This window comes from Sphaeramia orbicularis, chromosome 4 (assembly GCF_902148855.1).
Source record: "Sphaeramia orbicularis chromosome 4, fSphaOr1.1, whole genome shotgun sequence".
In the NCBI taxonomy this organism is placed as follows: domain Eukaryota; kingdom Metazoa; phylum Chordata; class Actinopteri; order Kurtiformes; family Apogonidae; genus Sphaeramia; species Sphaeramia orbicularis.
In genome coordinates, this window is record NC_043960.1 from 3,986,224 (window position 1) to 4,007,310 (window position 21,087).

A 21,087-nucleotide genomic window follows, 5' to 3' on the forward strand; every position below is an offset into this window, starting at 1 on the left:
TATTGATCAAACATCTTATCAATTGTTAAAGTTACGTCCACATTAATCTACAAAAAAAGTCCTGTTGAATCAAGCAAAACAAGGAAAATTGCAACAAACCTTTTCTTAATCTAAAAGGTGCAACAAAATGAATAAAACTAAGCATGTGCAAGTCCTGATGAAGTTATTGGTATATTAGACATTACAAGCCATTAAAGTATCTTACAACCAGATTTGTTATATCCCAATTTCACTCATATTTAATCTAATTCAGTTTTTTCTATTGGTTTGTCTTCTGTCAATGTCCACATTTGTCGCTTAAAATTTTCAACTAAACCAAATCAAACTCACTTTAATCTTTCATAAAGCTTATTTTGTAAAGTCTGAATAATAGAATGATCTTAAATTTATTTTAAAATTATCCTAAAAAGCATTAAAAGCCTGTCACACATACTACAAATGTGTTTTTGCAACCTATTAACCGAAAAACTACCTGTGCATGACAAAAAATGCAATATTTCCTTCAGTATTAACCTTGAATAAACCTTAAAGGACTCATACACTCTCAAAAACAGAGGTACCAGCTTGTACTTAAAAGGCTACAAATGCTTGTCGCTGGGGGTGTACTTTTTTGAGAGACATTTCTGTACCCTTTCGAAATGGCCCATTTTTGTACCTTAAGTACTTTACGTAGAAAGAAAACTCTCCTATAGTTGATAATGCCATGATGTTTAAAGTTTGAACCGATGGCCTAATTGAGAAAAAAAAAACAGTATAGGCAAACTATGACATCAAGACATGGAGGTGTGAATGAAAACTGGATAAAACAGAGATTATGGCAATAATCAGAGGTTCTAATAAGAGAAATACATTATTAGGCTATTATCATTGAGCTAATTGGGCTATTAATTTAAAACACACATTATTATTAAATATAATATAGAGTAATTACAGTATGATATATAATAAATAATGTGCTCAGCCTAATGTTTGAACTCTAATTAGTCCTACTGTTCAGTCCTAGCCTAAAGCCTGTTCTCATGGTCTACACAGTTTTTAATGCTGCAGGGTTCCTTATAGAACACATTTGTACTTTCCATAATTTTGGAGCCTTTTTCATAGTCTAAAGGTGACAGTCTGGCCTCCTAAAGACCAATATTGTACTTTTGAGAGAACAGTCTTTAAAAAATGTACTTCTAGGTACATAAATGTTCTGATCTCGTACCTCTATTTTTCAGAGTGTAGGTGTAAAACTATAATAAACCTGACAGAATATGATCTGATAGTCATTCAGATGTTGCTTTTTGTGGTGGGTTTTCATCCAGTCTTGCTCAGCTTCATCCTGGGTTTGGAGCAGCTCTGAGGTTTATTTCCAGGATAAATGTTTAATGTCCTGTTTAGACAAAAGTTCACAGTGGATGGATGTTCATGTTGAATGTGAAGGTAAACTGAAAGTAAGTACTGCTGCTCCTCACCCCCTCCCCTTCCTCCTCCTCCTGTTGCAGCTTTATTTGCTCCATATGGTGTTTGACATGGTACCCAGGGAGAGCAGGAAAAAAAGAAAAACCTCCTGTGTGGGCGGAGGAAAAGCCTAGTATTTTGTCCGTCCTGAAATTTGATTCACAAGTTCAGGATCCTGGAAGACAAAAAGCAAACGGAGGGGGAGGGAAGAAAGGCAGAGAAGGACGCAGAGAGAGGGGCTTTTTAACCACGACTGGACCCAACTCACCAAAACCTCCACCACTTCCGACTAAAGTAAGTCCACCTATACCAGTCTGCTTTGGTTTGGGGCTCAGTCAGGTTTTTAATCCGCCCAAATTAATTCATTCTGCTCCATTTGGGTCTAAAATCTCCCTATAATCCGCTGTAATTACCGCTGAATGGCCACTAAATAGAAGATTTCAGAGCCGCTTCTTTGCGCACAGCTTCACGCACCAAATTACGCACTTTCCAGCACCGAGAACTTACCAAGCCGCGCGTCTGGTTCATTTTCCGTGCGTAAAACCAACTTTGGACACTTTTAACTTTGGGAAAATAGCGGGAGATGGTGTTTTTCCAAAGCACATTGCCCCCCTACGCGCGGTTCCATATCCACGCAGCTCTGATAACCACCGAGATTTATTCCCCCTCCTCCTCCTCCACCTCCTCACATCTAAAAATACAAAAAAAGTAATTCCACACTTCGCACCACATGACAAAATCTCCATTTGTTTCATGCGCACCGACTCTGCGCCACACTTGGATGTGCGCCCAAAAGACCCGCTCCAAATTCTACCCGCAGACGCTAATCAAAGCCAATGAAATTCACCGTGAAAGGCGCGTGATTTGCGCTTGTCTTTGATGCCTCTTTGCGTTGCGTTCATCTCTCAGACGCATTACTTGGACTCGACTTCATTTAACCTATTTTTTACGCGCAGTAGATCCAGTGGAAAAGAAGCCGAGGCTGATCCACAGAGGCTCCAGAATGATTTTACACTGATTTCACCTCCTGTGATATGAGTTATTTCCTGTAGTTCATCAGTTATCTGCTCCTCTTTGTCTTCTTCTTGTGATCCTGGAGCTGCCATGTGTTATTTGTGTCCTGTGTTTGGTTCCATCAGGCCTTTAGACGCAGGGCCGTAGACAAAAACACTGAGGCCAAGGTCCTTCCACACCTCAGCCAACATATTAACCATAAAATACAACAGTTACATCATATCAACAGAATTATGTTTTTAAAAAATGAACCCATAAAGACCTAGTGCTATTTATGTCAGTTCCCAAATTATATTTTTTCTATATCTAACTTTTCTTAAAGCTGCGTATGACTTTCGTGACCAATTTTTCATCAGATCTGTAAAACCCAAGTCATAACCTCAGTATCACGAATCCGTAAGTCTTTGCGTGATTATGCACCTGAATCTCTTCCCTCACGGTGAACAATTTTGAAGTGTACTCCACCATAAACAACATATTTGTTTACAAACAGAGCCAGTAGGTAACTCAGGCATTTTTGGAAATTTGTCGCAGCGAAGTGGAGTTCCACGCAGCTGCAGTAGCAAAAGGCAATGAAACCGTTTCCATGTTTGTTGCCGCTGCAGCCATAATGCAGCTGCATGGAGCTCCACTTCCCACAATGCACGTCACAACAAGTTTCCGAAAATGCCCAAGTGACCTAACTTATTCAACTTAAAGATGAGACAATCTGTGCACGAGGAAGACGGTGGAGGATTATTGTTTGGAAGGAGAATCGCAGTCACGTTTTCTCTGGAGCGGAGGCTGCAGCTCATAAAGTGAATTACTTCCGTGGTACACATGTACTGTGAGGTTCTACTGGGTCACAAATGGACAAGACAAAGACATGCATCATGGACTCACCTGTGACGATTATGACATAATCGATATATCACACTGCTGCTGAAACAAGCAGAAATAACATGCATCGTAACTTATTTTTGTTTTATAATGTTATATTTTTATCTGTAAGAAATTAATGAAGAGTCGAACAGTTGCTTCTGTCATGGGACGATTTGAGTCTCTGAACAATGTGAGTTGCGCATGCGTAGAAGCATTTATCTCTGTCGGCCATCTTTTATGACTCACTACTAGGGGTGCAACGGTACAGGTAGGCCACGGTTCGGTCTGTACCTCAGTGTTTGGGCCACGGTTTCAGTAAATGTTCTGTGCATAAAGAGAACAGTTTTTTTTCTCCCAAAATTCTATTTTTATTTTGCTCGTCAGCAAAACTGAATTTCACAGTAGGACTAAATTCTATCACTGTACTGAATAAAATAACACTTTCTGTACTCATGGGCCGTTTCTGAATGCATGTTCTTGTCTGTTCTTGCGTTCTTGTGAAACGTCATCAGTCGTGGCCCAAGTACTGTTCCAACTGCAAGTTCTCATAAACCAAGAACGCATGGAATACCCGGATGTTGTTCTTGCCAGCTAGCTTAAACCAAGGATGCACTGGGTGGTGACTCGTGTAGACTTGGCTGGGAAATAATTCCCAAGAGGCAGTTTGTGCCGGCCCAGCCGTGAGCCCACCGGTTTGGGCGGGAGCCAGGTGGTTGTTGGCCCGCCGCCTCAACCGGGATCCGGTCGGCTGTCCCTGGCTGAACCAATGAAATGTATTCGAGTTTTGAAAAATATACAAAATGTATAAATGACATGTAAATACTTGTACAAATGTGTTGAAATCTAAACGAGTGTCATTGTGGTGATTTGAGGGAAACGCGTTAAAGAGCAGATGGTGTAAATACAGCAGAGACAGGGAGGAAAGTTTACAAGTACCAGCCGTTCCAATTACAGATAGACTTGTGTTCTTAGGAAGTCCGTTCTCTGAGACCGTTCTAACCAAGATCGTACTCCGAGTTCACAAGACCGTACTCTGCGTTCCTGGTATTGAGAAACGGCCATATTGTCCGGAGACTCAAATCGTCCTTTGACAGTTTCCACATGTTTTACCACTGGTGCTCTTTGATGACATCATCGCATTGCATTTCATTATCTATGCTTCAAAGTCCAATGCTAATAAACCTCTATACTGTTATTAGACTGATCCAGTGGTGTCTTAAAAATCACAGAATAAACAGTATCATTAACTGCACTTATTTGTTTGACAGTTGATAGTGAACTGTGATTTCACTACGTTAATGGTCCTGTCGACCGATCTGTCATAGAAGTAAAAACATCACATCGACACAGGTTTTCAATGAGTTTAGAAGCTGAACACAAAAACTTTCCTCTGACGATTTAGACCAAGAGTGTCAAACTCATTTTAGTTCAGGGACCAATATGATCTGAGGTGGGCGGGACCAGTAAAACAATAACAGAGAAAAAGTTTAATTACATTATGAAAATATTGACATTACAAAGTTTCCTTAAAAATGTGAATAACATGAACAACCTGAAAAAACTGTAATTTTCATATGCTTATCATTTATACATGTGCATTACAACTGATAGATCACAGCTGATCTAAAAATACACCAAACATTTAGTAACAGGCAGAATATTTTTAAAATTACACTTCTCTCAAGATATTTCATTTTGTTCATATTTTGTTCAGGTAATTCACATTTTTGGTGAAAGGATAGTTTGTAAATGTAAGCATTTTCATGGAGATGTACTTCATTTTGACTAAAACAAAGAGAAAATGTGTAGTTGTCATTATTTATAGGTTATTATGATAATATTTTACTGATCTGACCCACTTAAGATCATATTTGTGTCTGTATTTGGAACCTGAACTGAACTGATTGTTGTAATTTTCACAAATTCATCCCACGGCCCGCATCGGGCCTTTTGGCGGGCTGGTTTTGGTCCGCAGGCTGTATGTTTGACACCTGTGGTTTAGACGCGTCAGGGCGATGAAACCCATGATGATAAAAGGATCTGATCACTTCACTGTGAATCAGACAGTTTGGAACCGGTTTTTGTTTCCATCTGTTCTCACCTGGTTTGTTTAATCTGAAAACATGCCAAAGTGAAAAGACGCTGCAGTTTGATCCTGATGAAGAACTTTTACTAGAATGGAGTTTTTCCATTTGTTGCAGCTTTATCCTTTTAATCCACTTCATCTCAGAAGTAAATATTGTGGTTTTTACGCCTGTACATTTATCTGACAGCTTTGGTTGACTGAGCGTTTATTTTGAGCATAAGAAAGTAGAAAGACAAGACCAGAAAAAAGAAATAAAAGAACATAATGAATGTACAATATTTACAAGTGAAGATAGAGAGAAAAAATAGTAGTAATAATTGTACATTTATGTACAGTCAGAAAAAAATATTAGACCACCCCTTGTTTTCTTCAGTTTCTTGTTCATTTTAATGCCTGGTCCAACTAAAGGTACATTTATTTGGACAAATATAATGAGAACAACAAAAATAGCTCATAGTAGTTTAATTTCAGAGCTGATATCTATCCATTTTCCATTTTTTCTGGATAATAACCAAAATCACTTCAGTTCTTACATCCATATCTATGGCATTGGACTGACAAAAACAGTGCTTTTATTCATTCCATGTTTTCTTTTCTGTCTGTGTTAGTCACATGATACACACAGGAGTTAGGACTGGATTGCATAACCATTGTTTTTGATGATTTTTGATGGTCTAATAATTTTTTCTGCCACTATATACATATACACACATTAGAGTAGAGATTAGATTAGATAGAACTTTATTGATCCTTTGGGAGGAGCCCTCAGGAAACTGAGGTTCCAAAACCAGCACAACACTGAATATAAACACAAGAAATACAACAAGAAAATAGCAAAACAATAGCTATGAAAAACAGTAGTGACAAAATTGCAATTACGCATGGGAAAGTACTAGTAGAAACAAGTGGTGAAGTAGTAATAATAATCATAAGCACCTTAAGTAGCTTATTATGTTATAATATTATAATAAAATATCATAGTATGCACAATATTATATGTATATGTATAGTTTAATAATTACAGGACAAAAGTTACAAAAAAAATGGATAACAGTGATCATAGTCATAACAATGATATGCAAGTAATATATAAATATGTAAGTATGTAACACATATATCTGTTTACACACACATTTATATATAGATATGTGTAATCTATCATATGAACATTCCTGATTTATTTTGGGTGTTATTTGCCTGAAAAGAACTGGAAGGAAGTAGAACCTATTAACTCCATTACATATCCATATCCATAAATTCCTTAGATTGAAATTCTGTACAGTGAAAACTCTGACTTTTCACACTTTACACATATTTTGCTGAAAATACTGACATAGTTTTAGTGAGTGAGAACTGTTTTACAGAGGTAAAGGATCCACTGAGCTTTAATCAACTGTTTCTGAATGTGTCAAGCCTCAGAATGTTCCTCAGTCATTTCAGCTTTGAAACGTTTAAAGGTTTTTAAATGAGAGTAAAGAGAGTGACGGTGTAAAAACTGCAGGAAATAAAGCTCTAATTGTATATTTTCTCAGTTTTAACATGTGTTTTCTGTGTTTTGTTGTGAATAAAATAGGGGTTTGAGATTTACAGGTCATTACATAATATTTTATTTATATTTTGTGCAGCATTCCAGCTTTGTTTGGAAATAGGGTTGTAATTCTGCAGTGAAAACTCTGACTTTTCACACTTTGCTGAAAATACTGGCGGTTTTCTAAGTGAGATTGTATTTTTTGTAGTTTAATGTAAGTAAAAGGTCCACTGAACTTCAATAAACTGTGTCTGAAAGTGTTGAGTGTCAAAATGTTAAAGTAGAAAATAGTCTCACTGCAACTTTCATTATTTTAAAGGTCTTTTTAAATGAGAGTAAAGAGATTGACGATGTAAAAACAGCAGGAAATAAAGCTATAATTGTATATTTTCTCTGTTTTAACATGTTTTCTATGTTTTATTGTGCATGAAATATGGGTTTGTGAGATTTGCAGGTCATTATGTAATATTTTATTTATATTTTGTGCAGCTTTCTAACTCTTTTTGGAAATAGGGTTGTAATTCTGCATTGAAAACTCTGACTTTTCACACTTTGCTCAAAATACTGACATAGTTTTACTAAGTGAGATTATATTTTTAGTAATTTAATGTAAGTAAAAGATCTGCTGAAGTTCAATAAACTGTGAAAGTGTTGTGTCAAAATATTAAAGAAGAAAATAGTCTCATTGCAACTTTTATTACTTTTAAAGATCTTTTTAAAATTGACTAAAAAGGGGTTGACAGTGTAAAAACAGCAGGAACTAAAGCTTTCAGGTCAAGAAAAAGACAAAGAAAACACATGTGTTTAGTCTGGTTCTTCTTCCAGGTTCTGGTCTCCTCATCGCCTACTCTGTCTGTTTTTTTTTTTCAGGCCGTTTGACGATGAGCGCCTCGGGGCTTCAGGCCACAAACCGGCAGAACGCGAAGGAGCTCGACAGCATGAAAGAGTCCATCAGTGACATCATCAACCAGCTCCAGGACATAGACCCGGCCCGCCTGTCCTTCTCCCCGTTCCTGGACCTGGACACTCAGATCTCCTTGGCGCCGGTGTCCGACAGCCCCGAGTCGTCAGTGGAAGAGCTGCACTCGTCCTCCCACTCAGTGTCAGGCTCCCAGCGTTCCCTTGAACCGCCACCAGCCAGCAATCCGCCAAGAAGTGAGTTATGACCGTTACTAGTGATCAGAGCAGAGCCACCGGAAACTAAAGGGGGTGGGATTCAGGACTGAGCAAAACAGAGCAGAGTCCACGTGAAGCTCCTTCCAAACTTTTAGTTTTTTTAGTTCAGCAAAAGTAAAGATCCTCAAACTAGAGCTCTGGACTAAATTTATCACTTAGATCAGTGTGTCACAAAGTTTTTCCTGGAACTTATTTATTTATTTATTATTATTATAAATGATAAACCATTGTGACCTAGATCATCACAGGCCCTGCATCAGGAGCAGAGCAGGTTTATACACATTTAGGAACATTTTTTTCTGCTTTTTTTGATGAATTACAACACTTAAAATGATATCATGAGTCAGTGAATCAACCACTTTGAAGTAATGCACTTTTATTTAACCCTGTCAGACCCAGGTGTTAAACATACGGCCAAAACCGGGCCTCCAGAGGGTCCAATCCAGCCCCCGGAACCAATTTGTGAAATATACTGAGATACTAACAGTCAGTGGTGTTAAAATCTTTTTACTTCAGGTTCAATACTCAGACCAGTATGACCTAAAGTGGGTCAGACTAGTTAGATACTATTATAATAACCTGTAAATAATACCAACTCTTTTTTTTTTTCCTCAAATTTTTCTCTGTTTGTGTAAAACTTACAATTCCATAAAAATGTTGACATTTACAAACAGGTTATTTCACATAAAATGTGAATAACCTGAACAAATATGAGCAACATGAAATGTCTTAAGAGAAGTAAGTGTAATTTGAACCATATTCTGCCTGTTACTGAATGTTTTGTGTATTTGTAGATCCACTGTGATCTCTAAGTTCTAATGCACATGTGTAACTAATAAACTGAGACATAATATTGTTAAATGGCACCTATTTTTCTTAAGAAATGTCAGGTTGTTCATGTTATTCATATTTTTAAGGAAAGTTTATAGATGTAAACACCTTCATAATGTAATTTAACTTTTTTCACTGTTATTATTTTACTGGTCCGGCCCATCTCAGGTCATTTTGAGCTGAATGTGGAACCTGAACTAAAATGAGTTTGACCCCCCTGCTCTAAGACAAGGCAGGCAAACTCATTTTAGTTCAGGAGCCACATTCAACTCAATATGAAGTGGGTAGGACCGGTTAAATAATAACATAATAATCTATAAATAATACAAACTTCAAACGCTTCTTTACATTTTAGAGTTAAAAAAAAATAAAATTACATTATGAAAATGTTTATACCTACAAACTACCCTTTAAAAAATGTGAAAAAATATGAAAAAAAAACTGTCATATTTAAGTTGTTTTACTGAAGTTGTATTTATAAGTCAGAGTGTTGATTTGTACATGTGTTTTAGAAACACATTAATGTATATCCTATGTGCTAATGCTAACCGCTTATGCTAACTGCCAATGCTAATGCTAGGCACTGTGTGTATATTAAGGGTAAGATGCAGGCACCGAATTTACCTACGGTGATAATAAAGCAAGTTAATCTTTATTACAGAGTTTATAACTAAGGAAAAGAATAAAGAAATGTTAGTAAAATATTGTAATATATTTAAATGTGAATTAACTGAGAACACAACACATTGTCACTGATATATATGCACTTAATGTATTTTATTTTATTAATTTACGACTTTACTCTGAAAGAATATCCACAGTTATAGACAGTGTGGGGTGAGACTGAAACTCAAACATTTTCTTCGATCAAAGTCAAATTTACAAGAAAATGGGAGAAACTGGGTTCATGTCATCATATAGTTTCAGTTGTTATAATATTTATTGCATATTTTAACTTTACTTTCCTCTAAATATTCCCTCCCTCCTTGCTCCTGAATTTCTGTTGGTGGCTCTTATTCACCATTGTAGAAATGAGAAGTAAAAAAACAAGATTTATTTTTACATATGTTGCTAAAATGTTGGAAAGAAGCTGAGATCCGTTTAACAGCAGCCTGAGAAAGTCTCCTGTCCGTCTCCAGACTCGCGTCGTGCAGATGTTTAGAGCCACAGTGTGAAGTTCTGCAGACGTTCTGCAGCGAGACTCCATCCTTAATGTGAAGTGAGTCAATATTTGCAGCTTTAAACAGAACAAATATTTCTGGAACCTTCTGCTTCGACTGAGAAGAGCTTAAAGTCGTGTCCTCGTTTAATTTCAGGAGGAGAATCAGGATCCTTTTCAGCTTCGTATTGTTGTTTTATGTCAGTAAAATGACACACAGAGCTGGAGTTTATCAACGTAACAGGAAAAATAAAACTACTGATTGGATTCATTTCAAATTTTATATGCAGCTTCCTTGGGACAATATCTACAAAGTTTATTCAAGGTTTTGAGATGTTAGGGTTTTTAAATTTTTGAGGAATTTTGGAAATATTAAATATGTGCTTTCACTTATAATGGTCCATATTTTAATGATTTATAACATGTAAATGGTTACAGATACCAGTATATTTACTATTGAACACTGATATGAAGTCATATATGGACTTTCCTTTGGGTCCATGACCTTTGACCTTGAGTGACCTTGAAGGTTCAAACTCAAGGTCACCAATGTCTACATTTCAACAATTTTCTCCAAAACTAGGGATCGGATTCATTTCAAATTGTGTACGTATCTTCCTTGGGACAATGTCTACAAAGTTTGTTAACAGTTTTGACAAATTTCAATTTTGGAATTTTTTAAATATTAAAAATGTGCCTTTACTTATAATGGTAAATATTTTGATGGCTTATGTTTATGTTTATGTCATGTTTATGCATTTGGCAGACGCTTTTTTCCAAAGCGACTTACAGGGGAAAACCAATCAAATCACTCAGTCAATCAAATTTTATTTATATAGTGCCAGATCGCAACAAAAAAGTTATCTCATGACGCTTTATATATAGAGTTGGTCAAAACCAGACTCTAAGCTAATTTACAGGAACCCAACAGAATCTTATAACAGGCTTATAACATGGACATGGTCCCAGATATAGTTCCTATTGATCACTGATAGAAGTCATATATGGACTTGGATTGAATTAGCTGAGTTCTCCTCCAGTGAAAGTACCGCCCACTTCGATTGTTAGATTGATCTGCTGCATCCAGACCACAGGACTGGAACATAGAGACAGAAGCTGACAATCTCACACATTCAACTTGTTACTGATTCTTGATAGAACATGCTGGTGAGACACAGGGACATTGGTCCTATTTTTCATGCAGTGGAGTATTTATACATTTTTCCTCTGGTAAATGTTCTAAATTCTTGTTCCACCACTTGTTCAGTAGTTGTACTGATGTATGGGATCCATCATTCAACAGGAGCCCAACCTTGTTTTGGCCCCGGGACCTTTTAATTACATCGACGCAGTCATGTGACTTAACCTGGTTTAATGTGAAATGACACCAAACCTGTCACTGTTATTACATTATCACCTCATCATTGATTTCAGATAATTCACCCGTGGGAGAAAAGCTGCAGGAAACAAACACAAAAGTAGTAGTAGTAGTTTATTTTGAGCACATAGAATCATCAGATAACAAAGAATCCTACAACATGGTCAAAACAAATAAATAAATACAATTTTTTTGCGCTCGAAAAGGAGTGGGAAGAAGTATAACTTATTGACCCCCACCCCCTTTTTACAAACTAATAATCAAACTAGATCCACTTCCTTTGTTTTAACACACATTTTCCTCTGTATATTTTTTACAATAACACAAAACATCCATACAAACCATTCATATACACTTTTTTTTAGTCACCTCATACACAATCAGATTTGCAATAATCAACCGTTTTTAATATAAACTATAATATATATATCCACTTTAAATATTTACTCCAAATACAATGATCAATAAATATGATAGTATCTTCTTATCATGATAACCAATTAACTATAATATCTTATTTTATGCGTACTGTAATGTTCTATATTTTGTTATTATAGTGGATTTATACATCCTTTTAAATGCACAGATCGAAGAAGACATTTTGAAGTTTTGCTCCAGATTATTCCACAGATGTACCCCTCTAACAGAGATACACTGATACAAAAGTCATATTTCATCAACACTTCCACGTTATTCTGACACGTGATCATTTGCGTCACTTCTTTTCACAGCTGCAGCCATTCATACAGTAGTTGTCAAGTGTTAAATTAATCAGTGATCATCAATAATCTGCAGCAGCGTTTTTCTTTCCTGAATTAACTTTGGGTTGTTTAAGGGCCTTGAAACACTTTTACTGACAAAATTATTATTATTATTTTTTTTAATGTTCTTAAGCTTTAAAAAATTAAGAAAAAATTAAGAAAGGAAGGAAAGAAACCTAATAAGTTAACTTTAGTTGATAGAAATTACAGATATAACAGTATTTTTTTTAAACGTAAGTTGTACTGATTCCAGTCATTATCGTTTTATTGTATCAGGTTTTGTGTGTTGGACTTCTTTGTGTTCTCAAAGCTTTATACTCAAATCAAAATGTAATGTTTATGTATGTTATTCTACATCAGATGAACACAAACCATTGTTAGATTTAGATTAAATTATTGGAAGACAATTAAAATCAGGATTATTCTGTGACAGATAATCAGTTAGAATTGTGTCAGGACAGAAATAATTGCTGCAGATATTTTTCATTTAAATTGTAAGGGAACCAACAGTCATGTCCTCAGATGTGGTTTTTATTTTTCCACCACATAAAACATGAAGTTAGAAGTGATAATTAATTACTTTAGTTGTTTGGGGTGTTTTTGCTTCATTTCTGCTAATATTTGTTTATTCGGCTAATTACCTCCGCCAAGGAGGTTATGTTTTTGCCAAGGTTTGTTTGTTTGTCTGTTTGTTTGTTTGTCTGTCTGTTTGTCTGTCCGTTAGTGTGCAACATAACTCAAAAAGTTATGGACAGATTTTGATGAAATTTTCAGGGTTTGTTGGAAATGGGATAAGGAAGAAATGATTAAATTTTGGTGGTGATCGGGGGTGGGGGGGCCCACGGGGGGGGCCACTGATCAGCCTTGGCGGAGGTCTGCGCTCTCCGAGTGCTTCTAGTTTAACTTTTATTTTGTTCACCTTTTGTTCGCTTTTGATTTTTGTTGATTATTTGGCTAATTTTCTTGATTATTTTCTTCATCTTTGTTAATTTTGTTGACTCTGGCTCAGTTCTTGTATATCTTGTTCATCTTCAGTTCATTTTCTGATTACTTTGTTGATTTTTGTTGATTTTGTTGATTATTTGGCTAATTTTGTGTTTATTTTGTCAACTATTTGGCTAATTTTCTTGATAATTCAATTCAAGACCTTTATAATCTGGCAATTGTTTCTGCCGCAGTAGCAATTAACAATAACAGTGAGACACAAGATGACAGTGACATAAATTATTAGAATAATTATTTACCTTGTCGTTTGATCATTTTGCTGATTTAGGTCTTATTTAGCTCTTTTTTTTTTATTATTGCTGTGACTGTATGAAGTGAATAGAACCAAATCCATCTGAGTGACTCTTATTGGACTGTGTGTTCATAGTTTCAGGTAAATCCACTGGTGTTTTCTGTGTGTTATCAAGCTTAAAATTACTAAATAATTTATTACCAAACAGTTAATAACTAAAGGATTAAAGCTACAATATGTAAGTTTTCAGTAATCAAATATCTTAAAACGACCAGGTCTGTGTTTTATAGTTCGATGACGTAGATACATTTCACCTACTGTTGGATCTGGTTCTGAATGTGTTGTCTGTGTTCGGACCAGGTTCTGCTCCGTGTCACCAGCGACCCGGCGACGGCCTCCCGAAGCAGCACCAATCAGAGACAGAGAAGGGGGGTCCGGACCACGCCCCGTCCAGCCCCGTCGTCACAGCGCACAGTTCGGACTCTGCCACAGAAAACTGCATCGGCACCCCGACCACGGCCTCGCAGTGCGACATTCCCAACGGAACCGACACCAGATGGAGTCCGGAGTCTACCAACCTGGACTGCAGTGGCGACGAGGGCCGGCCGCTCATAGCTCCGCCTCCAGAGAGCGTGGAGCTGACGGTGTGGAGCTCCGAGGGGCGGGAAGAGACTTGTGAAGCCCCGGAGGAGGCCGCGAATCGGGGACGATGCTGCTGTCGGTACCGGTGCTGTCGGAGCGGCCGGGTTCCCGCCTTCCTCTCGGTCCTGGCGTCTCTCCTCTGTTCAGCCGGGATCTTCTATGCACTATATTTTCACGTCCCTATTCCACCCCCCAGAATACAGAAGGAATCCAGCCGCTTCGTCTTCACCCTCTGCTGCTGTGGGATCGCCGCCCTGCCCATCCTGCTCGGTAAAACACCCAAAAACTGACCTGAAGAGACAAAGGCTTTATGAAGAAAGATGGGAAAATCAGCACCAGAGGCACTTTTAAATGTTCTGTAGTTTTAAAAATAAAGAAAAAATTAAGACAGGAGGGAAAGAAAGCTAATAAATAACTTTAATGAATAGAAATCGCAGATAAAACAGTTTTAGTATCTTAAGCTTCTTGGTTTACATATTTTTTAAAATTAAAATCAGCACCTGAATCATTTTTAAATGTTCTTAAGCTTTAAGAAATAAAGACAAAATGAGGACAAGAAGGAAAGAATCCATAATAAATTAACTTTAGTGAATAGAAATCACAGATACAACAGTGTTTTTCTAGCTTTAGATTTATACTTCACATATTTTTTGGATTAAAATCAGCACCTGAATCACTTTTAAATGTTCTTAAGCTTTAAAAATAACAACAAAATGCACACACTGTTTATGGAAGTAAGTATGTTTTTCCTGCCACTCCCCCTCCTGGGATGCAGAATTGTGACATTCGTCGCATTTCAATGACGTAAAGGTCGGATAAATGTGACCTGACCATTCAAACTGAAGTCTCATTGCAAAATATCAGATACGCATCAGATTTAGGACCACATATGAAAGTGGCCTGGCTCAGATTTGTGCTGTTTAAACTGTCTGTAACAGATCGGATACAGGTCACATATGGGCAAAAAAATCTAATTTGGGCCACAGTCGCCTGTAGTCTGAACATATCCAAAGTCACAGTTGGTTCCCAGTGGACGTCAAGCTTTGCTTCTAAACTTTTTGGATACATTTACATTTTTTTTTACATATATATGATGATCAAAATGGTCCACAATGATGCTAAACTATTTCTATTTTTAATAAGAAAATGTAGTATTATCACATGCTATAACCTCCAAACTCAAGACCCATTTTTGTTGAATATTTGCCTCATTTTCATGACTATGTACTCTATTTTTTGGAGATTTTGTTGCCTCTTTGGCTCATTTCTTGTTTATTTGGTTCATCTTTTGTTCATTTTCTAATTACTTTGTTGATTTTTGTGGATTATTTGGTTAATTTTTTGCTGTTTATTTGCTATTTAGTTTATTTTCTTGATTATTTGCTTCATTTTCATTAATTTTCCCTTAATTTCTTATTCATTTTTTTCTGTGATTACCTTCTTCATTTTTTGTTCTTTTTTGTTGATCATTTGGCTCATATTTCATTTATTTCTCATCAGACTCAAGAACTGTCTTACATAAGCTTAAATTAGTAAAACCCAACAAAACCAGAGCCTCTGAACACCAAGAAAAAACCCTGACGTTGGTGTTAAATGTGCAGATGAGTTTCATGATGTATTTGCTAAGTGGTCCAGTCTTTTTATTGTATGTTTCATCCAGTGGAAAAGTGACATGTTATTGTTCCGTCCATTTAGGCTGAAAACCTTCTTAAAGTTGGGATGATGTATAATAATAGATATAGAAGATAGTATTAAGTATGAATTATGTTTTGACTCTGTAAGAGGAGGAAAGTACTAATATTTTTGTTAAAAGATAAGAACTAAAAGTTAAGAAGAGGGTTGAAAATTGACTTTAAAACATAACTTTGTGCAGATTCCTGTAAATATATGCGTTTTGTCTTTTATCACCTGCGTGCTGACGTTAAAAAACAGCCGTGCAAGTGTCACAAATGAAAGATAAAGATTAAGAGAGAGGATTTGGTCCGTCTGGCCGCCTTGTCTTGGAATGTTTCAGTGTCTCCTGTCCCCTTTAATTTTGTGCACTTTCAACTTTCCTTGGGCCTCTGCAGAGAAGCATAATTTCCTTCTGCTGCACATAGCTTTAAATGGAAACTACAATAAGAGGCTGGCTCCTGCCTCCGTCTCTCCCAGGCTGTGGCCTAATTGTTTCAGAATATTTTAATCACTTCCTGACCTGGGACACGGGGACGAGGGGGCAGGTGATGAAAGCAAATCCTGTCCAGACCGTTTTCCTTTCACCTATTCGTCAAAGCGGTGACATGTTGCAGCCAGAGAGGAGTATGTGCATGTAGATCACACCGCCGCTGTATTTTAATGAGGATACAAAAAACAAAGTATGCTGTCAGACAAGATCAAGTGCAGCGAGGAGTTGCTTGAGGCTGAGATCTGTCTGTGGAAACATGGCTGTGATTCAACATGCTAACTGACTTATTGCTCTTCTCTCCCTCCCAGCGATGATGGTGGGTGCAGGTTGCCAGTTCTGCTCCGGATCCTTCGATCTGCACGAGCCGTTTCCCAGAAGGCGGGCGGTTCAGCAGCTGTTCGTCACGGCGTCCCTGGAACAGTTAGTCCTCTACGTCCTCAACCTCATCATTTTGGCTTCATTAGTGCCTGACCATCTTCTGAACCTGGTGCCCATAGCGGTGATCATGTTCATCTTAGGGAGGTGAGGATGGAAACGGGACGTTGGGGGTATTTGAGAAAAAAGTGTGGGTTTAAGTTTATGTGATGTTTGTGTTTTCGCCGTACAAAGAGGAATCTAGAGAAGGGCTCTGATTGGTCAAATCAACCTGTAGAGCAGTTTAGTCCAGGGACCACTTCCAGCCCAATATGATCTCAAGTAAAACAATAACATCATTAACTACAAATAATAATCCAAATTTTACTCATTCTTTTAGTGTGAAAAACATAAAATAACATTATGGAAAAGGGCGTCAGCCCTGGGATGAACTGGTCACATGTCCAGGGTGTACCCTGCCTTCGCCCATAAGTAACTGGGATAGGCTCCAGCGACCCCTGTGACCCTAGTGACAATCAAGCGGGTTCAGAGAATGAATGAATGAATGAAAATGTGAATAACCGTAAGAAAAATAAGTGTAATTTCAACAATTTTGTGTCTTTGCTTATTAGCTTATTATCAGACTGTATAATTCCTCCTCCTATAATCCCATAAATCCACACAAAAATATTTTGCACACTTCTCAGATCTGCTTATACTCAAAGAGGGTAACTGGTTTTCATGGATATTTCTTTTGCTTATCATCATATTGATAATATTTGAACTTGTTGTACACATTGTTTGTTGTAATTGTGTTTTAACAGTGTTTTAATACGTATATTTAGGTTGATCTATCTATCTATGCACACTTTTTACTACTTTTTCTTATACTTGTATGGAGGAACTGTACCACACAATTTCTGTGGGATTAAACTATTCTGAATCTGAATTAACACAATTTACAGATCTACAAATACACAAAACATTTGTTAACAAGCATAATATTGTTAAATTGCACTTATTTTTCTTAAGTTATTTCAGGTTGTTTATATTTGTTTATGTTGATGTGTGTGACCACGCTAACATTGGCTGCAGCCTCCATAGTTCTAAATACTTTGATACATCAGGGCTGTGAGATGAACGCTAACATTAGCATATAGTATAACTGTATTGAAACGCTAAATTAAAATCTGATAACGTGATGCTGATGTTTCAAGGATAATGCTAACGTACGTATTTTTAATAGGCAATATTAAGAGTTTGTATTTGGAGTCGTATAAAATCCTAATATTACCTGCCACATTTTGTAGCATGTTAGTATGCTAATGTTAGCGAACTAGCGTTGAACATTGGTCGTTGTCATTTATCTCAAGGGGATTTAAACCAAGTTATCTGGAAATTACTGTAGATATTGAGATGTTTAATTGAATATGTGGAATGCTATGAACAGTGTTGGGAAGTTTACTTTACAAAATTTACCCTACAATAGCATTTAGATTATTTTCCTCATTAAAACAAAGAATATTATTACTCCAGGAATGTAGTATACCTTATTTTATTGTATCAGCTTTTAACAAATATTTTGAGCTTTACAATGAAGCTTACAAGTCCTAAATAATACATTTATACCGAACTATATAAACAAAAGTTTTCTGGAGTGATGCTGTCAAATTTGTATTAAAGTTGTTCAGTATAACTTGAACTGTTGTGGTTTTAAAGCACCGTTACATTAGTTGGTGTCTCTCCAACACTGACTGTGCAGTTGTTGTCTAGACACTGAAATGTGAAACTGGTGGTGGCATAGTGTCAAAACAACAGTTCATTGTTTGAGCGAGGTTTATGGCCTGGTCTATTTCCTGGACTGCTGGGGGCTGTTTCCAGGCAACATGACCTACAGGACAGGGACCAACCAGGACATAAACCAGGACATAATCCACCACAAAACAAAGAAATACCATTCTTACTAGCATGTTGTTGTAAGAAAAGATGAACGGTACCACTTTATTTTAATATTGTCTTTATAAAGGATTTATAAATTAGGTAGTAAACACTTTATAAGCTGTTATAACACAATAGAAAAAGATCGTAGTATTGTAGCGGTCTGTTGTTTGACAGAAAGTGAGGCTGCATTTTTCTTTAACCTTAAGAATTTTGTACCAGTCAACTTTATCTGTTTATTTTTTAATAAATTAATAGATTTTTAACCACCATCAGAGTTGCTCAGAACTCAAAAACTACATATTATATTCATATTAACATGTTCATCCACTAAGGCATTGGCAGTAGACATATTCAACATATGATCACATATGATCATATATGATATATACTGAATTAAAGCTGCAGCAACTGACCGATTAATTAATTAGCTGTCACTTATTAAATTAATCATCAACTGTTTTGATCATCTTCTAGTCGGTTTGGGTACATTTATCTCTGATTTCAGCTTCTTACATATGAGTACTTCTTGAGTAAACTGAATATCTTCAGGTTGTGGACATCTGAGGACATTATCGTGAGTTTTAGGAAAAACTGATTGATGTTATTCACCAGTTTTACACCAAATATCTACTGGTTAATCAAGAAAGTGATGAAAATAATAATAAGTTGCAGCCCTACAGTGAATATTAAAGTATAATGCCATGCTTCATGATTATATATGGTACATGTTAGGAACATGTTACAGATTTTACTGATTTAAATGAAAGCTCTTGTTGCCTGTTACAAATGGTAGAAACTCATTGGTTACTGGGTTAAAATTCTGACCGGTAAAAGTACAATGTTACTTAAAATAAGTAACTACTATCTTGCTAAATAGTGAGTCTGAATTGAAAATTGTTTAACTTTATTAATGATTTTTATAAAGTGTTTAACCCTCAAAGACCCAAAAGGCAACCAAAAGCATCTACTGATCTAAAATGTTTAATACCTGTTGATCCACTAATCCGATCAATACATGTAAATAATTGTTGTAAAATGCAGTTTGTCATCTTTTCATATGGCCCACTGGACGTTCAGAGACTCCATAGTTACCGTGGAAACACCATCATCTTCTACAACATTTATTCACCAGTAAAACCCATAGAGTCGGATCAATGACAGTGGATGAGACACTTGTTTTATGTTCAGTTAATGATATATTTTGTGAAAAAGACCACTTTTTACCCCCTCTCTTTTAATTTGACCTAATAACCTTTGGATTTACTCTGAGGCTTTATGAACATCTGCATGGTCATTAATGTAAATATACCTGATTTTCACTGAAAAATGCAAAATGCAGACGATAATATTATAATAAATGGTGATAAATCAGTTGAGAAAGGCAAAAAAAAAAAAAACAATTTGGAAGTTAAGACAAAACCGGTCATGGGGGTCTTTAAGAGTTAATCAGGGCAGGGTTATATCTCTTTAAGTGTGAAGTGCGACAGGTTTTTCTCCCATGAGCGTTTCTCCAGTAGAAGTTTATCATCAAAGTTTGACATGATCTGACTTCCTGTTTGGTCCTGGTTTCTCCCCACAGACTGGTCTACTGGGTCAGTCTGAGCGCGTGCAGCTCGTGGCGAGGCTTCGGCGCCGGCCTGACCTTCTTCCCGCTTCTCGCCTTGGTGGGTCTGAATCTGTTCTTCATGTTCATCTTTGCTTTAATCCCGTGGTTCTCTGGCTCTTAGAGCGTCCTCCCCAAAAACCAGGTCACCCCTTTTCCCTGGTCATGACGGGCGACATCACAGAGGCCGAGCGGCGAAGCAGACATCCAACCCACAGACATCCTGGACTCTGAGTGAGGAGCCGAGCTGCACTTTCTTCTTTGTGAGGAGGAGATCTTTCCAAAAATAGGCCATTCCTGTGGTCTGCAGTTCAGCACAGCTACAAACGCTGCCACTATAAGCTTCATGTCTGTGACGGCTTCACTTGTATTTTTGCTCCTCCTTATGCAGGACTGTTTTTTATGTGGATTCATGCTTATTATCTGAAATGCAAGAGCTTTTCCCTGCTAGTGGCGGAGGAGGCCTTTGAACAATGCTGTAGTCTTAAAACATTTGTTCTTTTAAGCTATTCCAGTGCCTATATTTAATGTTTGGAAGTCAAAGTACTTAAAAGCTCTGTGATATATATCCGGCTGAATTTGGTTTTGACCTTAAAAAGAAAAACAAAAACCCACAAGCAAAGCAACTTCAGTTCTTCAACTTTATTATTTTAACTGTCCCAAAAGTTTGTACATGATGACAGCAGAATAAAAGCTATTTGTAAAAAGGTTTTTTTATGTCTCGAGTCGGGTCAGTCTTTAACAAAGGCCTACTTTTGCTGAGCAGCTATTCCTGGAGAAACTACAGTGTGTTTTTGAAGCGCCGGGGCTGTCATTACGTGATAACATGCTCTCGATGTTTCCCTCCATCTCCGCCCTTCTGGCGTCCTCGCTGCTGCTGCTGATGCTGCTCGCTGGCTTTGTGGCGCTGAG

At 37.0% G+C, this 21,087-nt stretch overlaps 1 protein-coding gene across 1 annotated transcript; it reads left to right on the plus strand.

Moving 5' to 3' along the window:
• Nucleotides 1–1,548: 1,548 nt before the first annotated feature.
• On the plus strand, nt 1,549–20,885 carry LOC115417465 (transmembrane protein 79-like). Its single transcript, XM_030131404.1, has 5 exons — nt 1,549–1,734; nt 7,800–8,084; nt 13,832–14,383; nt 16,586–16,799; nt 20,152–20,885. The coding sequence occupies exons 2-5, from the start codon at nt 7,811–7,813 to the stop codon at nt 20,297–20,299; spliced, it is 1,188 nt and encodes a 395-aa protein (XP_029987264.1). The 5' UTR covers nt 1,549–1,734; nt 7,800–7,810; the 3' UTR covers nt 20,300–20,885.
• Nucleotides 20,886–21,087: the final 202 nt, after the last annotated feature.

What these genes read in the sequence shown, in the direction of transcription:
- LOC115417465 (XM_030131404.1), top strand. Translation starts at nt 7,811, where the DNA reads ATGAGCGCCTCGGGGCTTCAGGCCACAAACCGGCAGAACGCGAAGGAG. An exon ending in CGCCCTGCCCATCCTGCTCG is followed by an intron (nt 14,384 to 16,585) that starts GTAAAACACCCA and finishes TCTCCCTCCCAG; the next exon opens with CGATGATGGTGGGTGCAGGT. An exon ending in ATCATGTTCATCTTAGGGAG is followed by an intron (nt 16,800 to 20,151) that starts GTGAGGATGGAA and finishes TTCTCCCCACAG; the next exon opens with ACTGGTCTACTGGGTCAGTC.